Source organism: Hypomesus transpacificus, chromosome 17, assembly GCF_021917145.1.
Source record: "Hypomesus transpacificus isolate Combined female chromosome 17, fHypTra1, whole genome shotgun sequence".
Classification (NCBI taxonomy): Eukaryota; Metazoa; Chordata; class Actinopteri; order Osmeriformes; family Osmeridae; genus Hypomesus; species Hypomesus transpacificus.
The window spans coordinates 6,766,811-6,785,997 of NC_061076.1; the positions used below are offsets into that span (position 1 = coordinate 6,766,811).

The window sequence follows — 19,187 nt, forward strand, 5'->3', positions numbered from 1 at the left end:
GACTGGGGGAGTGCTCAGAGTTTGGACACTCACAGCTTGAGTGCTGCATAGTTCTGTCTTATTTGGCAGTTGGTTGTTTGGTTAGTTTGTGCCTTTGACCTTGTTGCTACATACCCCTTATCTTACTGTAATACAACCATTGTTTTCTTCTGCCTGGTTGGAGCATAGGATGTTCAATTGCATCATTTTTTATGTGTTGTGTGAGTGTGACTGACCATTTATAAATCCAGTAATAGACTCACTCAACCAATTTATGAGAAAGGGGAGAGTTTTAGAGACATGACTGGAATTCAGATGTTTGTTTTCTCAATACCAATCCACTGTCGAGTAACCCCCGTGTGTCCTCCTCAACACATCGCTTGTTTGTTATGTCCTGTAACACTCTTTTTTCTCTGCGCAAGTCAAACTAGCCTTTAACCTGTAGGAACTACTAAGGGATTGCAGCTGTTTTACATACTTCACTTTTATTTACATATCCTTCGTCAATGATTGAAGACTTACCTTAAGACCATTAGAGATTTGACTGAACCACCATATACTAACATGTGACAATGTGTTATTTGGGCTCCAGAGGTATTTGAGTTAGTTAAAATTCAGCTTTTGTACGACTTTACTTGTGCCAGCCTCTTGTGCCAGCCTTGTGCCAAGTATTGCTTTCGATGTGACAGTGTTCTTTATCCTTGTACTTCAGAGCTGCTATTGCAGATGACATCATCACATCGGCACTGCGGACACTGCCAGAGGGTCAAGTTAGTCACCATTATGAGCCACATATTGAAATAGAAATTGTCTTGTAGAAAAGAAACCACAGATTCAAGGTTATTTCCAGATGGGACATTCCCATTGATAACATAACAAAAAAACAAAATGTAACTGAATTAAACTGAAATCAATTACATCTAAGGCAGATATGCTATAGTTAAATATAATTTTAACATGATGTGACACAGGAGCCCTGTTGGTTAAGTATCTACAGCATCACACATTTTTTCACTATCTCAATACTAACTTGTCTGAATACTGTTTCGTAGAAATCAATCTGTAACTGGTGAACTCGTGTGGAAGTGTGGGCATGTAGGCGAACAGCCTGAGATATCCAACTGTAAATAGCATCATTTCACACACACACACACACGCACGCACGCACGCACGCACACACACACACACACACACACACACACACACACACACACACACACACACACACACATTTGGGAAATTCCGAAAATGTTCCTTCCTATTTGAGATGTGTTGGTCTTGGCCAGTATAGTTACTCGAAGGGGATGTTCCAGTACAACACGTGTTTTCATTCTTCTCAGTGTAATTCTATACAGAACCGAATGGACAACGAGAGCTTTGCACCAACCATATAGCTGGTATATGCGTGGGACTGGACATTCGAAATACATCCAACATCAGAATCTATTTCACGTGCTCTATACATCAAAAGAAAATGCGTAAAACATTTTTTTTTGTTTTGATGATCCAGTTAGGTGTTAGAGGTAAGATGCGTTTTATAGTTTACGCTATATGCAATCTTCAAATATTCATATTGTTCTGAATTCTCTTTACTTATTTCACTCTATACGGCATTAGTATAATATGAAAAGTAGTATTGCATGAAGCATGGGTCCTACGAATTTTTTGGTACCCCGTTGTTGTTAGGAAAAAGTTAACAAGTAGCCTAGAACTAGTAAAAAGGCATTTATGTGAATTAATTGCCTGAGGAATAGGCTATGCTCTTTGTTCGCGTCGTGAGGCAGAAGTAGATCGAGACTTTGAACAAACTTTTGTTTAGTGCCAGAGGAGGGCGATATTGTCCTTTGAACAACACATGAGGTTCGTGTCCTGTGTTCGTTTGAGCTTTGCTGCAAATTGGCAAACAAATATTCGCGTCTAAAACAAATAGACTAATACACTACCCTCTTTTACGACCACAGTAGGTACAACTTGCCTATATCCTTTGGAGATGAACCCTTCCAGATTGGTGGCGAGGCATGGAAACTCAGTTTCAGTCAACTGCAGCACATCGGTAGCAGACCTTGAAGGCATGGGCTGGGAAGCATCTGATGGAGGCACAGGCTTGGTTGACGACGTCACATGGCTCATGTGGACAGTAGAGAGCTGGGAAGACTGGAATGGAAGTCCAAAGTGCTTCATCAATCTCAAGAATGGAGATCAGTGTGAGGAGACACTTGGGGTCACTCTATACCGTGAGTATTTTCTGGCAAGAACCACAGTCCCTTGTGTAACAGAAAAGGAACAACTTGACATGCATACTCTATCTGTAGTAAAGTAATTGTCCAATTTCACAGGAGAGGGGTTTGATTGGTGTAATACAAAATTGGTATTGTGCACCCAATGTTACATGCTCAATTCTGGTATAGTAATGAGGTCGACAAATGTTTCTTTGTGACAAAAATGTATCGACAGAACTTCCAGACGATGTGTCCATCTCTCCTCTGAACCACACTGGACCAATGGTGGAAGGGACAGAGTACCAGCTGCAGTGTGACATCCTCAATGTTGCTCCTGTCCAGAACCTCACTGTGACCTGGTACAAAGGAAATGAAACCATAAAGACAGACTCTTATAGTGACCAGAGTAAGACACCAGTGAATGAGTCATCTATTCTCACCATCACCCCAAGTAGAGAAGATGACGGAGCACTGTACAGATGTGAGGCTCAACTCAACCTTGGACCAGAGGGACCACAATATTCCAACACATCATCACACTATCCTATTAAAGTTCATCGTAAGTGAGATCCCACTATTGTAAGTCCATTGTTTACCTACGGTTCAGTCGTATTTTAAGAAAGAAAGCTTTGGAAGAATTATAACAGTGACCTCTCCTCTTTCTAGATGGACCAGACATATTCTGTTCTGATTATGGCATTAAAGAAGGGAGTAGTTTGGAAGGCTTCTGCTCCACAACAGGAAATCCCTCTCCAAGAACTCGCTGGTTGAAGGACGGACAGCCCATGAATGCCCGAGCTCCTCTCAGTAGGGGACAGGAAGGAGTGTATACTTTAGAAGCTGAGGGTCGTACCGTGACCAGGAAAGAAGTACGGGTGTCTGTGTTGTGTGAGTTTCACTTTCATTTACTCTCCTTCCTTTTACAGCGGTCGATCCTTTAAGTTGAGATGGGAAAATGCACCAAATACATTGGTATGAATACATAAAGTACATTGCTTAAAATGAAGATTATTTCTGATGACACCACTAATATTTCTGCTTTTTCTCGCAGACGGCCCGGAAATACAGTGTCCAGAATCATACGTTGCTGCTGAGAATGCACCTCCCAAGTTGTACTGTGAAGCAGTAGGTCATCCTCCACCCGAGATCACCTGGTTTAGGGATGGAGAGGAGGTGACCCGTCCTGAGAGTTTCAGTAGGAGGGAAACAGGACAGTATGTCATACGTGCCACGATCAATTCAGCGAGTGTCCACCACACGCTAGCAATTGACATACAATGTAAGTTACTATGAATACAAATGATCTCCCAAGTTTACATGGCTGATGCTCCAAGGAAAAGGGATAAGTAACTGGTTTAACGTTTGGTTTCTACTCCCGTGTCTTCAGATCCACCATCAGAGATATTGGAACTGGAGGACACGGAGGGTAATATTGGTTTTATTTTGGGACTTAAGTGCTCCTCCAAAGGGAATCCTCCTCCTCTCTACACATGGATTCATAACTTCTCAACCGCCAACAATATAAAAGAAGAACATGTAGATGGGGTGTCTCTGCTCAAAATCTCAGATGCCACCATGGAAAACATAGGCAATTACACGTGTCATGCTGAAAACAGCCAAGGATCTGTTACAAAAACAGTCGGGATTACTCTAAAAGGTAATATAACTTCTGCATGAACAACTCTAAACGAAAATGTTTTATTTTGTTTTTGCACATCTTTGGTTGGTTTGTGTTGAACCATCAATCCTCAAGTCCATGTGAGCAACTGCCCGCTTATATTTTTATAGGCATGCTGTGGGAATACATTTAAACATGTAGTGGACTATTAGGGATAGTGATTTAGTTACTTTCTGATTTTAGTATGTTGTCTAATGGTATCCACCACAAACAAAAATAGCCTTTCATTACATTTTGTAGATGTGAGGCTTTTTAATATGACCAAAGTGTCCAAATACAGATAAGACTGTTGGCTATTAAGCTGGCCCTAGTGTATCAATTTTAGAAAGATCCTTTAACGCTCTCCTCGCTTATTGGGGGAGGGTTTAGCTAGGGAGGCTATTTAGCAGGAAAGCTTGACGTTAAGACAACAGCTCGGTGCCGCGTTTTAAACTACGGTACTTAAGGAAAGAACTCAAATTTGGCAAACGACGGCACTTTATTTATCAGACAGGCTATAAAGCCAGATTTAAGGGAATGGCTATGAGATATCAATACTGGATTCGGATTATTTACATCTTTTTTACTTTGGAACTACTGTCGCTGTTGAATAGTTCAGATTTAAGTAAGTTTGTTCGTGTCATATTTCGCATATCATAGACGCAAGCGACATCACGGTGTAATCAGCATTGTCCCAGTAGACCTATGTAAACACACTTATCGTTGAGAAATTAAATTGAAAAATCGTTGAAAAAGTTTGTGTTACTTTTACATACATGCTCCACACCGTAGACAGAGTTGAAAGGATTGAAAGAAGAAAAGTTGCGCTATTAATAGACCTGGACAAAGATTTCGTTAATGCCACTGTATTTGCTATTCCAATTACTCACAGTTGGTTATTAACACCCGCAAACAGGTAGTACAATAATGTGAGCCTTTTTGTAACGGTTCGACGTTTACATTGGTGGGGTTGGAGGTGTACAATCAACCAAAGAATGGGAAAACATGTCGGGGGTGGGGACATCCTTCCGGAATGAAAATCAACATTTTTCAGTTAGATTTTTTTTGAGTTGAAGATTAGATTAGTTGAAGATTAGATTCGTTTTTCTGAATATTCTAGTATCCTATACTGTGTCCCACAGAGCCTCCAAGTGTGTCCATCTCTCTTCTGAGCCACACTGGTCCAATGGTGGAGGGGAAGAAGTACCAGATGCAGTGTGACGTCCAAAATGTTGCTCCTGTCCAGAAACTCACTGTGAGCTGGTACAAAGGAAATGAAACCATAAAGACAGACTCTTATAGTGACCAGAGTAAGACACCGGTGGATGAGTCATCTATCCTCACCATCACCCCAAGTAGAGAAGATGATGGAGCACTTTACAGATGTGAGGCTCAACTCAACCTGGGACCAGAGGGGCCTCCTAGTGTGACGTCAAATCCCCTTAACATCACTGTCTATTGTAATTATTCAACAGTATATATTACAAAAACAATACATTCATTTTTATATTTCATTCAACAGTAGTCATATAAACTGTCCCATCTCTTTCCCTAGATGAGCCATGGATTAATACCACAAAACTTCCTGCAAAAATACCAGTTTTCCGGGGTTATCCTGAGAAACTAGTGTGTGAAGCAGAAGGTTACCCACAGCCAAAGATCAAGTGGTTGTACAATAATATGGAGATTCATGACGCTATCGAGGCTGGAGGCAACCTCACAGTCACAGAGGGTGGACTCTACAACTGCACAGCCACCAATGATGTTCAAACCACCTTCATTGTGGTCCAGGTGGTTTTAAAAGGTAATGCGTCTACTCACATTAACTATGGATTTAACATTGCAGAACTCTGACAATGTTCAGACAATGTTGGAATGCAACCCATCCCATGCTAGTACAACCCTCTGCCGTGTTTTGGCCATTGTCCCTGCGTTCAAACTGCTGCTAAGTCTCTGCTTGTAAGCTAGTAATAGGTTAGTCTCACCAGTCTAGTAGTAGGATAGTCCCTATAAGCTAGTTTAGTTAGTCTCTAGTAGTCGCTAGTAGTAGGCTATAGGTGTCTCTGATCTTGCCTTCTCTACCATTATGAACTGCTGGTTAGAATAGGCTGATGGGTCAGCTCAATTATTTACAGTCATATTGCCAGTTCAAGATGAGTGTTGGCTAATGATCAGCGTTGTATCCTAGTTGTCGAGTAACCTAGCACTCTCGCTCTAGAAAAGATAATGATTAATGGATTTACTGTGTGTCAGACCCTCTCATGTCACACATACTGTATACATTTGGGGTTTGGTCATTGAACTATTTTGTTTATGAAGGAGTCAAATACTCTGGTCTTGAGCTTTGTCTTGTCTGACCTGAACATGAGCCAGTGTGGTTGATGGCCGTGATTTGTCTCTCTCATCACAGAGGACTACCTTCCCCTCATAGCTGGCTTTGTAGCCATCACGGTGGTGGTTATCTCTGTCATCTTCGTCTTCATCTACTCCATCTACTACAAGAACACCAAGATGGGGCGCTACAGCCTGAAGGACGCCAAGATCGACAACACCCTGAAAGGAAATGTGGCACAAAATGGCCGGGGGACACCTCTCCCCTTGACCAAACTCTCTTAGCCAAATAACTGTTTCAAGGGGGAAGAAAATCGGATGGGATTTTTTTCCTTGTCACCATTAACTAAAGGGGCTGACTCAGGGCTTGATTCTCGTCGTTGGGGAAGGACTTACTTGCCCTTAAGACTGAACTATTTTGCCCTCCAGCACCATGTTCGCCTTCTATTTGCATTATTGAAGAATTTAAGGACGGCCAATGACGCCTGCTAATGACAACAATAAATTACTACTGAAGAGTATACTACCACAGAAGAAGAATCAGAAACAACAAATCTCCATCTAAACAATTGCTTTAAAATGTATTTTGTCTTGATGGTATAGAGAGGCAGGATCATTATGGTTGCATAATACAAAGGGAATTGTATGTCATCATAAACATTGATTAGCTAGGCATCATGATCTTTAAGTCGTGTACTTGACTTCATGTTATGCAAATTGCTTTAAAAGGTGAAAATCACATTGTCTAGATCTGTTGTCTTTAGAGGTATTTGGAGTCAATGTTAGCTCTCGGTGGCCAATAAGCTCTCCTGATTGCTTGATGTCTGATGTCTACATAACCTTGTTAATGATGCGTAGACATGACGCCCTGAACCCACCCACCACATCCAAATCCAATGCTTGCTTTATTGTAGAGCAAATAGCTTGTCAATAGCTTCTTCTCTGTGGACTGGCCACCAGTTTACACTACTACACTACTACTACTGACACACTGTTTATTGGATACCAGTGATGTATATGTAGATTACCACTGTTATGCTTGACTGCAAGTATGGCTGTGGTGTGTGTGTGTGTCTAAGAAGGTGTCTCACAACTGCAAGCCCCGTGAAAAAAGATGTTATAATTGTTTATTTGAATGTACAGGTAGCATAACATTGTTTATTTATTTGAATATAGATATTTAGTTCTAAGAGTTTTAGCGTAAATGGCATTTGGACTGCATGGGGACAGTTGCAAGATTGATGAGATAAGGGGAAACGGTCCTGTGCCTGGATCTGAAGTTTTGCTACATTATGTGTATTAAAATCCCTGTATGTTGTTTATAAGTGCATATGCAGTATTATTTGGAAGAATATGCATACTTACACGAAGAACAGTAAGCCTACCACAGATGACTCTTTGGATGGACCTCCTAACTGGTTGAAACAGTTTGGCGCTATGAAATGTGGGAAAGAAATTGCTGCTTAGTATTTAGGCCATCGGTTGTAGTTAGGAACATTCGAAAAGTGTGTGATGTTGGGTTGTTACACCATTGTCAACCTGACATTAAACCCTACATTAAACTGGCATAGACTAGATTACGTTTGTTCTGTAATCTACAGTTTACATACTATTTAAATATGTGACTACTGAAATAAAAGTTTGATATTATTGAAGGAACTTGCAGATTAAACACTTTCATCTCAGTAGTCAAATGTTTAAATAATGTATTAAAACTGTAGATTACATTTTAAAGTGTAGGATGAGAGTGCAAGGAAGAGTGAATGTGCAGGTACCAACTGGATGAGGGGAGATCAAGTTACGGATCCGTGCAGTAGGGACTGCACTGTGGCAAAAAGCAATGGGATAATTGCTGGATTGGAAGGATTTATCGGGCGCGCTGTAGTGTTAGGGGACAGGTAGTGGTATCGGGGTGTCGGAGACAGCGGGGTTGAAGTGGGAGGTTAACCCAAATTGCAATCTCTTCATGGGGCCTAAGAGGGGAAGTGGTATGGAAGAGGTTACATTTTGGGCAACATTACTGAATGCAACATTGAGGATTTTAGGAAAGCATGGTGCATGATTGTTTAAGGGGTTCAGGGTAAAGTAGACTGTGGAGCAAGTGTTGATGCATTGTGAGGTGTATGATGTAGACAGGGAAGGTCAGGGGCGCCGTATAGGGGGGGAGGTTAAGACGATTCTAAGGGCCCTGACTGACAGGGGCCCCCAAAAATTGAAAAACTAATAGAAATTAGAAACTTTTTTTTTTTTCATGGGGCCCAAAATTTCTGGCGGCGCCCCGGAGAAGGTAGAAGGTGCTACGCAAAGGAATGTGGCTCAGAATAGCCAGAAAAGCATGCCAGCTACATATGATACTGCAAAATGCGACCTGATGCAGTAGGACATAATGATACACTACATTTTTGACACATTGGCTGTTTATCAATCAGAAGAACGCTAAGAACGTAGGCCTACTTGCGTTCTTGAGAAAAACGTTCTTGCCAAGCGTCTTGCGAAAACAGTCTTTGCAAGACCGCGACTACGGAGAAAGATTTGAGATGCATGTGTTCTTGCAATGACTTCTGGGAAATCAGATGCGTTCTCGTTGACCAAGTAACATCCACATAAGTAAGTTTGTCACCCGGCAACCCCCATTTTGGACTTATTCGCTGGACCGTCATGACCCCTCCCATATCCAAATAAGGGCGTCCCATGTGTTCCCAGATTTCGTTTTCACTACCAGTAACCTGGTAGATCACGTCATTAACAAACTACAATACATTTCCTGCTATTTATGCTTTGACTGGATTGCGTGTATGATGGTTAACGGGATAGTAGGATTGTTCAGTTGGATAATTGTGGTAACAGGTAGGAATCGGCTTATCTCGTGTTGGACTTGAAATTGAAAGTAGGCTAGCAAAAAAAGCTAATTGATCGTAATTTAAAATCGACTCATACCGACCAAATATGTAGACCTAGAGTTTAAAAGAGGGTGGGGTTTTCCCCGACCCATTGACCACGAGTAACACAATGCAAACAGGCTGAATTGTTTAATTTAATTCCTCTTTCCTCCAGGTTGTTTCGTTAGTTTTGGTTTATGGCTGGCCACAAGTCAGGAAAACAACGCTCAAATTATGTGTGTTCGAAAACTAATGTATCCGTCCGTTCGTCAAGTTATCCAAGCCATGTGATTTTCCGTAGGTTAATGTTAGTGCAATGGGTGGTCCAATGGGCAAGCGAAAGTGTATGTTACGCTTCCTTAAAATTGCTTGTAAAATGTAATCCAAAGGAGCAGACTTGAGTAAAGGTCTTATCTGTTGATTAAAAAGAGAGAGATAACCGAACACTTAATACAGGAAATATACAGAATGTTGTGCAGACCACTTTTGTTCTCACATGTATTTTCAACTTTGATCTACAGGTGGACTTACACAGACTGTCTCTTATCTGGAGATGAACCCTTCCAGATTGGTGGTGAGGTATGGAGACTCAGTTTCAGTCAACTGCAGTACATCGGTAGCAGACCCTGACGGCATGGGCTGGGAAGCATCTCAGGGAGGCACAGGCTTGGTCGACGACGTCACATCGCTCATGTGGACAGTAGACAGCTGGGAAGACTGGAATGGAAGTCCAAAGTGCTTCATCAATCTCAAGAATGGAGATCAGCTTGTGGAGACACTTGGGGTCACTCTATACCGTGAGTATTTCCTGGCACAACAGTCCCTTGTGTAACTGAAAGAGATTAGCCCTGACAACACACACAGTCTCTATCTGTAGTGAAGTAATCACTCTATCTTACATGTGACAAGGGGTTAGATTGCTGTAATACAACATTTGAAGCGCACCCAATATTACATACCAAACTATGGTCTAGTAATGAGGTCAACATTAACCCAAATGTTTCTTTGTGACTCAAATGTATCGACAGAACTTCCAGACGTTGTGTCCATCTCTCCTTTGAACCACACTGGACCAATGTTGGAAGGGAAGAAGTACAAGCTGCAGTGTGACGTCCTCAATGTTGCTCCTGTCCGGAACCTCACTGTGACCTGGTACAAAGGAAATGAAACCATAAAGACAGACTCTTATAGTGACCAGAGTAAGACACCAGTGAATGAGTCATCTATCCTCACCATCACCCCAAGTAGAGAAGATGACGGAGCACTGTACAGATGCGAGGCTCAACTGAACCTGGGACCAGAGGGACCACATCCTTCTCCTGTTAATACATCAGAACATCATAATATGTTAGTGCACTGTGAGTATTTCATAATCCTGATGTTTCAGTTAATGTTGACAATGGCTTCTTCCATTTTAACTTTGTCTTCATCTGTGTAAAACAAAATATTTACACTTTTGCCCCCCTAGACCCACCAGTCTTCCTCAGTTCCAGCCCCAAGACCTTTGAACTTAAAAACGGGGATGAAGTCACTTTTAACTGCACTGCCACAGGAAACCCTGCCCCTGTGTACAGCTGGCAGACCCCACAACCCCAGGAAAATATGGGGGATCAACCTCTTTTTACCTCATCCTCCCTACTACCAGGAACCTACAATTGCACAGCCTCTAATGATATTGGCAAACAAACCAAGCTGTTCATCATCAAGCGCAAAGGTAAGGAAGGGACAGTTTCATTCACTTTAAAAGATAGTCTGCCCTAGTCCCCCTCCTCCTCAGTAGTATTACTAGCAGTACTGTTCTAATCACACGTGGCTCCTGTTTTTGTTTGTTTTGTCAGGTAGTAGCTCTGGGACTACTGCTGGAATTGTGATGGCTTTGCTGGCTCTTGTTGCACTAGTGTCTGTGTGCATGGTGTATCAAAAACAGAGAAGCACTCTGGTTACTGGCACTGGTATTGCAGGGCCACAGCCTTATCCAAGGCTTAGGCAGACTGGTACATAACCCTCATTAACCACACCCCTTTTCCCTACAGGGGATCGGACAACATTCTGGGCTATTTTTTTATCATTCTTGGGCCTGGCGCTTGTGATCACCGGTATATATGCAATCTACAAATACAAAGCGGGCCCAGATTCTGTCATATGAACAGCTCTCTGTCTGGAGAGTTGAGGAATGCCTCATCAAAGATTAGGAATCAAGATAATGCAAGTATGTTTTTATATGATGCTAGCTTTAACCATGCAAATCTTTGTAATCGAACATTTATTGTTAAAGGTAGGACCGGTATTGTTGTTGAGACACTTTGTGCCATTTGTGTGCCGACAAAAAAAGTTCTCATCCTGATAGCAACCTATAAATCTAAAGTTTTGAGAGTAAAATTGAAATAAATCTGTGAGCATCGCAGGACTGCACACGCCCACTCATTTAGTTTGGACCAAACTTCATGATTGAAGGGTTTTGGATCAAATGCAATGATCCCAGCAGTTTCAGGCAGCATGTTCATGTGTTTGGGGGGAGTGGCTTTGAAGGGGGTGGGATATTTTAGTGGTTTGAATTATCTCAAATTCAAGCCAAAGTTGCTAAATTTGCAAAGCTTACCAATCCTACCTTTTTAAATCTGTGTTTTTTGTGCCAGATAAGTGAGTTGACAGTTCAATTGCTTTTTCCCTGGCATGTTTTTAGTGTTCAATTTCTCTAATCTCAAACCAACTAATCTCAAATACTGAGGGTGCTTTTCCACTGCTTAGTAAAGGCATGACAGGACCTGCCTACTTGTCTTTTTGGGTTTTCCATCAGGCAGATCTAGTACTCTTTTTTTTTTTTTTGGTGTGTGTGTGTATTCTTATGGACTACCTCCCATAGAGAATCCAAGCGGGCTCAGGCAATACCCAACAGTGATGTGAAAATACTGCAGACTGCTGGTTGGTCATAGAAATTGCAACATGGGACATTCTGCACAAATCTGCAGTTTAAAAAAGGCTAAGCTACAATTGCTGCTTTTTTTTATTTATTAATTGGACTACCCAGTTAAATGGCAACCAACAAAACCATGCCATAGTCAATTGAGGAGGTGCAGGTATTGCTTTGTTTGGTTGCCAACAAAAATGATCCAGTGAGATCCAGCACATTTAAGACACCGTCACAGCAGTTTCATGATGCATCGCTATGACAACCAAAGTACCTGGTACCAAAAGCAAATCAAGTTGAGGCACTACCAAAACCGAAAAGTGGCTTAATATATATTTCACCCTGAAGCCTGCTAAATACATAGTTTTAGAGGGCATATGAATATTAATAATAAAAGAGTGTGGTGGTTTACTGCCGGTACTTAAATGAAGATTTCAAACTTTAAGTCCATCTTCTTGCAAATGTTGAACTCTATGCATGATTTTTAACGCTATCCACTATAGGTACTGGACATCGGTAGGGTAGCTCTATGGGTGTGATTTTTTAAAATATAATTAAGATGTGGGAAAATGCTATATTGATGCTCAAGGATTATCAGGGATGCATTATACCATATACTAGGTGTGATTGTCTGTTGTTCTAACCCATGACATGCATTATCATTTAAAACTGTATTTTTAAAGGGATTTTTTTTGTCAGTTGTCTCATGTAATTGTGGTTTTACTGCTTGTTTTTCTTTACTAAAAAAAATATGTATTTATGTTCAAAGTTTCAAGTTCTTAAAAACAACTGGTGCAAATATGAATGTAATTTTTTATGTACAGCATTTCTGTTCAATTTCAGTCAACTATCATGCCAGTCATGTATGTTTGGAGGGAGAATGCTAATCAAGTAAATAAGTATGTTTTAGTGTGCCATGTTCTGCTGTCTTTTGTAGGCCTTGTTGGACCATTCTCTCATTGTCTATCCAGCTTACATCACCCGAGCCCCAACACTGCCATACTAATCAGTACGGAACAAAGTGAATGTAAAGTAAACCAAAGTCCATTTGTTTTCCTGTCTATGGTGGCCCCTATAATGACCTCCTTTTCTTGAATTTGTCGTCTGTGTTAATTTTTTTCCAAATGGGAGACTTTTGGGGGGGGGGTTTATCATAAAAACGGTATGGGCCTACTGTGTTGCTATAACAACCTGGCAGTAAAAAATATTCAGGGCAGCTTGCCAGCACAGTGCTGAAAAATGTCTATGAGACAAGTCACACAAAAAGATGGTGGAGTGCATTGACACTGTGCAACAGGAATCTACAGCTGTGTTTCCTATGTACCGGAATGAGCATAACAGTACCAAGTCATGTTTTGCTGTGGCTGCTATAGGCTTACATTCTTTTAACAGTGTGAGGCCTACAGACTTTATGCCGGACAAACGTAATCTAGCTTTTACAAAAACAAAAGCCTGCAAGCAAATGTTAGAGAGTTCTCATTGCAACAGCATTCCACAATAGATCATTGTGAACAGAACAATCTAATTAATTAATGTTAATGTGAAAATTAGGGCCATGTGACATCCCTAGTAAATTAAATGCCCCTTAGTCTTGCAAAAAAAGCCTTTGGCCGTTCAATTGTTATGAGGTCAATTAAAAATGAATTTAGTTGTTCAAATAACTTTACTGACTTGATTGTGTAAAGGTGGCAGTTGGTTACCTTCAGAGTGGCATATGAATACTGTCAATATCCAGCCCCCTCCTGTTAACTCCCCCTCGGGGCCCTTAAGCCGAAAGAAGGAATGAGGATTCAATCGGTGAGGGAGGGCTTTTGTTGGACCACTTTAGGGTTGCCTAGCAGGACACAAGGAATTCCACTGGCTTTTCAACTTTGACCATTGTGGACCTAAAAAATAAAGTTTAACGATGGAAAACAACTTGAAATGGATCCTAACATTTTGCATGTTCTATGCGGGTAAGATTTTCCACTTGTACTACCGATTGGCTAATGAAATTACGTAATAGTTTGTTCTTCGATCACAAACGCTAAAACATTTGTCAGAAATGTCAAAGCTAAGGTTAGCGTAATTATAAGCCTGCATAACCTATAAAACTGCGCTGCCTAATATTTCATTTTCATTCGGTGTGACTTGCACTACCAGCACCATGCTGACTAGCGATTCCAATAGTCTAGTGATGCCCAGACGAAACACCTACTACACCTGTTGCCTAATTTGAACAGTATCCATCATTTTTTATAGTTTGTAAATACAACACAACTCATCGAAGGAATCAGGTTCATATGTATGAGTATGTTGATCATAATACTTATGTCCATGTCTCAGTGTCTGGTGAGGGGTGCTCTCTGGAGATAAAGCCATCCAGGGTGGTGGTGAGGTTTGGAGAGCCTGTATCAGTAACCTGTGAAGCCTCTCGTCCAGTACGTGTTCTGGGCTGGGAGTCAGCCATCGGTGCTGCACATACCCAGCAAGACCTTGCTGTCCTTTGGCGGGTAGACAGTCTGATTGATTGGATTGAAGAGCCCATTTGCTATGGAGTCTTCTTCACTGCTCCCAGACAGTGTGAGGAAAAGCTCAACCTCATTCTCTACAGTGAGTCAACAATGCCTTAACAAATGTTGGTATGTAGTTGGGACTGTATTTTCCAAGAGTAGCAAATGTATTCAGTGCTACGCACAGGCATGCGTATAAACACAGCGTCTATCTTCCTCAGAGACCCCAGACAGTGTCTCCATCAGCACTGTGAACCACACTGGGCCTATGTTAGAGGGGAAAGAGTACCAGCTGCTCTGCGAAGTCCAGAACATTGCTCCTGTTCAGTACCTCACCCTACGGTGGTACAGAGGGCAGACTGAAGTTTATACCCACTCATTTTCGGATCTTACTCCTACCTCACCTGTTCAAGTATCATCTATTCTCTTGGTTACACCCAGTGTAATTGATGATGGAACTCAGTACAGGTGTGTGGCAGAACTGGACCTGGGACCCGAGGGGCCACAAACTCCCCCAACTGTGACATCAGAACCTCTCAACTTTTCAGTGCTTTGTAAGTCTGTTGGTGACATTTTATATTTTGTTGTTGTCACCATTTATATTTCCCACATAGATAGCGTTTCATGTGCTCCCATACTTTCGCCGTAGACACGCCAGCCTTCATCAATCCCAAGCCTGAGACCTTTGTCCTTGGAGAAGGCATCGAAGTCACTTTTAACTGCACTGCCACAGGAAACCCTGCCCCTGTGTACAACTGGCAGACCTCACAACCCCAGGAAAATATGGGGGATCAACCTCTCTTTACCTCCTCCTCAGTGCTCCCAGGGACCTACACTTGCACTGCCTCTAATAAACTGGGCAAGAGGAGTAAGCAGTTCATCGTGGCGACAAAGTCTAACGGTAGGACAGCACAGTAAAGTGCAACAGGATTTAAATCCCCAATACATTTAGCAGATTTGTTAAAGCCTTGGTCTTGTTTTGATCTGCTTAGGTATTTAATGCAAGTGATCTCTGAAGGGTGCAAAAACACAGATTGACAGCATCATCAATGTAAGTTAGGTTGGGTAGGTCCATGGAACTTTGCCTATATAACTTTAGGGATTTGAGTGTAAACAGATTTAATTTTTCCTCCTTACTGTCCCCTCACAGCTGTGAAAACGTCCATCTGCCAGACCATCTCATGGAGACAGAGATCAACTTCACATTTAAAGGGCTCATTCAATAGTTTGTCGTAATGTATGATAGTTGAATATTGCTGTTATTACAATGTTATATGTAGTGTGTGGTCCCTCTCACCTCAGTGTTCGACTCAAGTAGTAGTGCATAGTCATTTTAGGCACTTGTCAAATATTATCATAACCTATTTTGCTTACTGAATAATACTAATAAAATGGCGGCTATAAACATTGTTATACTGTAATGACCAATTCAACTCTTGATTTGAACAGAAATGTCCCTGTTGCTATCTGGTAAATATGGCACGTCGAGAGTGTCAGGAGACAGATTTTACTTTCCTTTGAAATCTTTTATTCTGACCAATGTTTACTGCGAGTAATGCACCTTTAAGTTGAATGCGATAAGCCAATCAAATTAAAAGAAGAAGAAACGTTGAGTAGTACGTACACCGTGATTTTACGTAGTGACGTAAATGGGAAAACTTGAAACGTTTCCTGTGTTGTGTTTTGCGTTAGAGCTAAATGGTTAGCTGCCCACCAGTTAACTGCTCACTTTTGTTTATGAGAAGGAAAGGACTGTAACCTATTCATTTAGGCTTGCATACGATATTACTATCGATAGGTCAATACCATTTGGAATCTTAATCTGTAACTATCTGTAAAGTGTGACTTTTAGACTGGTGAAAAGGAGCTAGGAATTTTAGCCACCATGTCGAGAATTGACTACAGCGCATGGGACCACATTGAGGTCTCCGATGATGAAGATGATACTCATCCCAACATCGATACGCCCAGCCTTTTCAGATGGCGACATCAGGTAACGTTAGGTAGTAATATTGACTTGAGAGATTACTGTAAAGTTGAAAATCAGACCTCCTCCAGACCATAGTGACCTAGCTAGCTAGCTATAAATGAGATTACAGCGTTTAGATTAGCTCGTTACAAGCGTTCTAGAACCATCTAGCTAGCCGACTAGCCAGCTAACGTAGTACTTTATCGATTGTACTATTAACTTGCTTTTGATACGTTGTCAGTAATTAATACGGCTTGCTAAAAAAATAATAATCAAGCACTAGTTACATAATTATACATTTGGCGATCGCTTGATTCCACTATCAAATTATAAGTCTATATTCATGTGAGATGTTATTTCTTCCTTTTGCTACAGGCGCGTGTTGAAAGAATGGATCAGTTTCAGGCGAAGGGTGATGAGATGCAGAAAGGTCTGACTGAGTGCAAACGCAAGCTGGCAGAAGCACAGAAGAAGTTGAAGGATATGTCCATCTCGGCTACAGATGATGCCAAAGCTGATCTGAGCAAGGCACAGGCAGAGGAGAAAAAGCTGAAGAAGGAGGAGAGGGACTGGGAAAAGAAAGTGGAAGAGTATCGGCAAGAAGAGAAGAAAATGCCATGGAACGTGGACACACTTAGCAAGCCGGGCTTTAGCAAGGCGAGGCTTGATTCTGATTCCTGATGCTCCTTCTGTACAATTCTGATGATCGATTATCATTTGTCTGTTGCTCACTCCCTATGTGTACCAACAGAGCCTTGTCAATTCTAAACCTGACGCATCAGAGGAGACAGAGGAGCAGAAAGAGAAGAAGCACAAGACATTTGTGGAGAAGTATGAAAAAGAGATCAAACACTTTGGTGAGAATCACAACCCCATGTCACTGTTTTTATTTTGTTATTTTTTGGGTGTTGGATGGGTGTCAATGTCTTTTTCTTTTCCAGGTATGTTGCGACGCTGGGATGACAGCCAGAAGTACCTATCAGACAACTCTGACTTGGTGTGTGAGGAAACTGCAAACTACCTGGTCATCAGGTGCATTGACCTGGAGGTTGAAGAAGTAAGGACTACACTGTACAATACTCCTTAGTGATGGAATAAAATCCACAATCAAACTATTTCTGTGTGTTTATTTGGCCCGAGTGTGTTTCATTAGGCACGGTTCTCTGTTGTCCATTTTCTACTTTCAGAAACATGCCTTGATGGAGCAAGTGGCCCACCAGACCATAGTCATGCAGTTTATCCTGGAACTTGCAAAAAGTCTTAAGGTGGACCCCCGTGGTTGCTTCCGCCAGTTCTTTGCCAAAATAAAGGTGTGTGTCAGCTAGGTTCTCTGTACGTATTCTCAATTATATCAGACTAAAGTGCACATGAGATGTTTTTGTACACTTTCAAAAGTATAACCAAATTGCAATATTTACAGACCGCAGACCAACAGTATCAGGACGCTTTCAACGATGAGTTGGAATCATTTAAAGAGCGGGTTCGTACCAGAGCAAAAATTCGCATTGAGAAGGCTTTGAAGGAGTATGAGGAGGAGGAGAGGCAGAAACGCCTTGGGCCTGGAGGAATAGACCCTGTAGAGGTGTATGAGTCCCTGCCCGAGGTAAGTGTACCGCTGCCCTTAGGTTTACCACAGCCATTCGGCCCCATTCATTCACACTGCATTCGATTCCGAGCAAAGGGTAGATAAAAGAGACTCCACTCTACTTGCAGGAGATGAAGAAATGCTTTGATGACAAGGACATTCAGATGTTGCAGACTGTTATCAGCAAAATGGACCCAACGGTAAGATACAAAGGGGAAGATGAATGCAGTATTTATAATCCAGACTTCATTTTTAGAATGGCCAATTAAAGGCATATAAAACGTACCTATACCATTTTTAAAAGAATAGAAGCATTCAAAGATGGTGGTCATTCTTACCAAACGACATTCAAAGTGGTATTCATGATGTGATTCCCAACGTAAAGGAGGCAAAGGCCCACATGAAGAGATGCATAGACTCCGGGCTCTGGGTCCCCAACTCGAGGACAGATGATGGAGATGACAAGGATGAAGAGGGTACTTATGAGGAATTGAAACAAGATGTGGAAGAAAACAAGACTGAACCCTGACCAACTGTGACTTAATGATGATGTTCCATTGAATATTTTCAAAACAACATCGTATGTACTCACCCAAACTATTGCTGTCGCTACACCCAATGTTTCTCATTTGTGGTTCGAGCTTTGAAACGATGCAACTTCTTCCTGTTTACCCTCTTCAAGCTACATGATTAAAAATAGTTCTACAATATTGCAGTCATACATCACTTGCTTTCTTTCTTTGCTTTATTCTTGTTTGGGCTTGAGGAAAGACACATTTATATGCTTGTCTCAACACACTCAATTTTTATTTGATTTGGATAGCCCTTTTTACAATCAGTGTCACAGGGGGCTTCACATATGCTCATAGAGCTTATTCTGTGTGTGAGTCTATCATGTTTATGTTTTGGTTGTAGTTATCAGAGATATGTAATGATTTCTACTGTTGTGATACCTTAACCCGGGTTATGCATGTGTAGAACAAGGAAATGTGTGAGCTACTTGTCCAGATATCACAATACCTAATAAACAGTATCCTGAAAACTGACTTGCTTCATAAATTCAATTCTGAGCTATTTCATGAATGGGTTCAAGCTTGTCTATCATAAAAAATAAATGGTAAATGTGAAGGTTAAACGTCTATTCTGCATTTTATTGGACCACTAGGTG

At 41.4% G+C, this 19,187-nt stretch overlaps 4 protein-coding genes across 6 annotated transcripts; all 4 read left to right on the forward strand.

The window, feature by feature from the left end:
• The first annotated feature begins 1,241 nt into the window (after window positions 1–1,241).
• Window positions 1,242–7,752, forward strand: LOC124479966 (hemicentin-1-like). Of its 2 annotated transcripts, none has more exons than XM_047038941.1 (9): window positions 1,242–1,502; window positions 1,941–2,213; window positions 2,434–2,757; window positions 2,865–3,086; window positions 3,250–3,477; window positions 3,586–3,855; window positions 4,998–5,315; window positions 5,411–5,659; window positions 6,266–7,752. In XM_047038941.1, exons 1-9 carry the CDS (start codon window positions 1,454–1,456, stop codon window positions 6,469–6,471), a joined length of 2,139 nt encoding a protein of 712 aa, XP_046894897.1. In that variant the 5' UTR covers window positions 1,242–1,453; the 3' UTR covers window positions 6,472–7,752. The 2 variants fall into 2 exon arrangements, with proteins under 2 accessions (XP_046894897.1, XP_046894898.1); XM_047038942.1 differs by having other exon boundaries at window positions 4,998–5,240.
• Window positions 7,753–8,868: 1,116 nt separating this feature from the next.
• Window positions 8,869–12,887, forward strand: LOC124479968 (vascular cell adhesion protein 1-like). Of its 2 annotated transcripts, none has more exons than XM_047038944.1 (5): window positions 8,869–9,033; window positions 9,587–9,862; window positions 10,094–10,423; window positions 10,534–10,779; window positions 10,904–11,092. In XM_047038944.1, exons 1-5 carry the CDS (start codon window positions 8,982–8,984, stop codon window positions 11,065–11,067), a joined length of 1,068 nt encoding a protein of 355 aa, XP_046894900.1. In that variant the 5' UTR covers window positions 8,869–8,981; the 3' UTR covers window positions 11,068–11,092. The 2 variants fall into 2 exon arrangements, with proteins under 2 accessions (XP_046894900.1, XP_046894901.1); XM_047038945.1 differs by lacking the exon at window positions 10,904–11,092 and adding an exon at window positions 11,099–12,887 and having other exon boundaries at window positions 8,871–9,033.
• A 175-nt stretch (window positions 12,888–13,062) lies between these two features.
• Window positions 13,063–15,978, forward strand: LOC124479969 (synaptogenesis protein syg-2-like). The gene is made up of 6 exons (XM_047038946.1): window positions 13,063–13,928; window positions 14,299–14,565; window positions 14,687–15,019; window positions 15,115–15,366; window positions 15,458–15,516; window positions 15,616–15,978. Exons 1-5 carry the CDS (start codon window positions 13,880–13,882, stop codon window positions 15,463–15,465), a joined length of 909 nt encoding a protein of 302 aa, XP_046894902.1. The 5' UTR covers window positions 13,063–13,879; the 3' UTR covers window positions 15,466–15,516; window positions 15,616–15,978.
• A 100-nt stretch (window positions 15,979–16,078) lies between these two features.
• On the forward strand, window positions 16,079–19,065 carry cdc37 (cell division cycle 37 homolog (S. cerevisiae)). The gene is made up of 8 exons (XM_047038943.1): window positions 16,079–16,458; window positions 16,810–17,091; window positions 17,186–17,291; window positions 17,376–17,491; window positions 17,622–17,744; window positions 17,855–18,037; window positions 18,148–18,219; window positions 18,405–19,065. The coding sequence occupies exons 1-8, from the start codon at window positions 16,351–16,353 to the stop codon at window positions 18,546–18,548; spliced, it is 1,134 nt and encodes a 377-aa protein (XP_046894899.1). The 5' UTR covers window positions 16,079–16,350; the 3' UTR covers window positions 18,549–19,065.
• Window positions 19,066–19,187: the final 122 nt, after the last annotated feature.

What these genes read in the sequence shown, in the direction of transcription:
- LOC124479966 (XM_047038941.1), top strand. Translation starts at nt 1,454, where the DNA reads ATGCGTAAAACATTTTTTTTTGTTTTGATGATCCAGTTAGGTGTTAGA. An exon ending in GATCCAGTTAGGTGTTAGAG is followed by an intron (nt 1,503 to 1,940) that starts GTAAGATGCGTT and finishes TTACGACCACAG; the next exon opens with TAGGTACAACTTGCCTATAT. An exon ending in ACTTGGGGTCACTCTATACC is followed by an intron (nt 2,214 to 2,433) that starts GTGAGTATTTTC and finishes ATGTATCGACAG; the next exon opens with AACTTCCAGACGATGTGTCC.
- LOC124479968 (XM_047038944.1), top strand. Translation starts at nt 8,982, where the DNA reads ATGATGGTTAACGGGATAGTAGGATTGTTCAGTTGGATAATTGTGGTA. An exon ending in TTGGATAATTGTGGTAACAG is followed by an intron (nt 9,034 to 9,586) that starts GTAGGAATCGGC and finishes TTTGATCTACAG; the next exon opens with GTGGACTTACACAGACTGTC. An exon ending in GTTCATCATCAAGCGCAAAG is followed by an intron (nt 10,780 to 10,903) that starts GTAAGGAAGGGA and finishes TTGTTTTGTCAG; the next exon opens with GTAGTAGCTCTGGGACTACT.
- LOC124479969 (XM_047038946.1), top strand. Translation starts at nt 13,880, where the DNA reads ATGGAAAACAACTTGAAATGGATCCTAACATTTTGCATGTTCTATGCG. An exon ending in ATTTTGCATGTTCTATGCGG is followed by an intron (nt 13,929 to 14,298) that starts GTAAGATTTTCC and finishes TCCATGTCTCAG; the next exon opens with TGTCTGGTGAGGGGTGCTCT. An exon ending in GCTCAACCTCATTCTCTACA is followed by an intron (nt 14,566 to 14,686) that starts GTGAGTCAACAA and finishes TATCTTCCTCAG; the next exon opens with AGACCCCAGACAGTGTCTCC.
- cdc37 (XM_047038943.1), top strand. Translation starts at nt 16,351, where the DNA reads ATGTCGAGAATTGACTACAGCGCATGGGACCACATTGAGGTCTCCGAT. An exon ending in TTGACCTGGAGGTTGAAGAA is followed by an intron (nt 17,492 to 17,621) that starts GTAAGGACTACA and finishes TTCTACTTTCAG; the next exon opens with AAACATGCCTTGATGGAGCA. An exon ending in TCAGCAAAATGGACCCAACG is followed by an intron (nt 18,220 to 18,404) that starts GTAAGATACAAA and finishes CCCAACGTAAAG; the next exon opens with GAGGCAAAGGCCCACATGAA.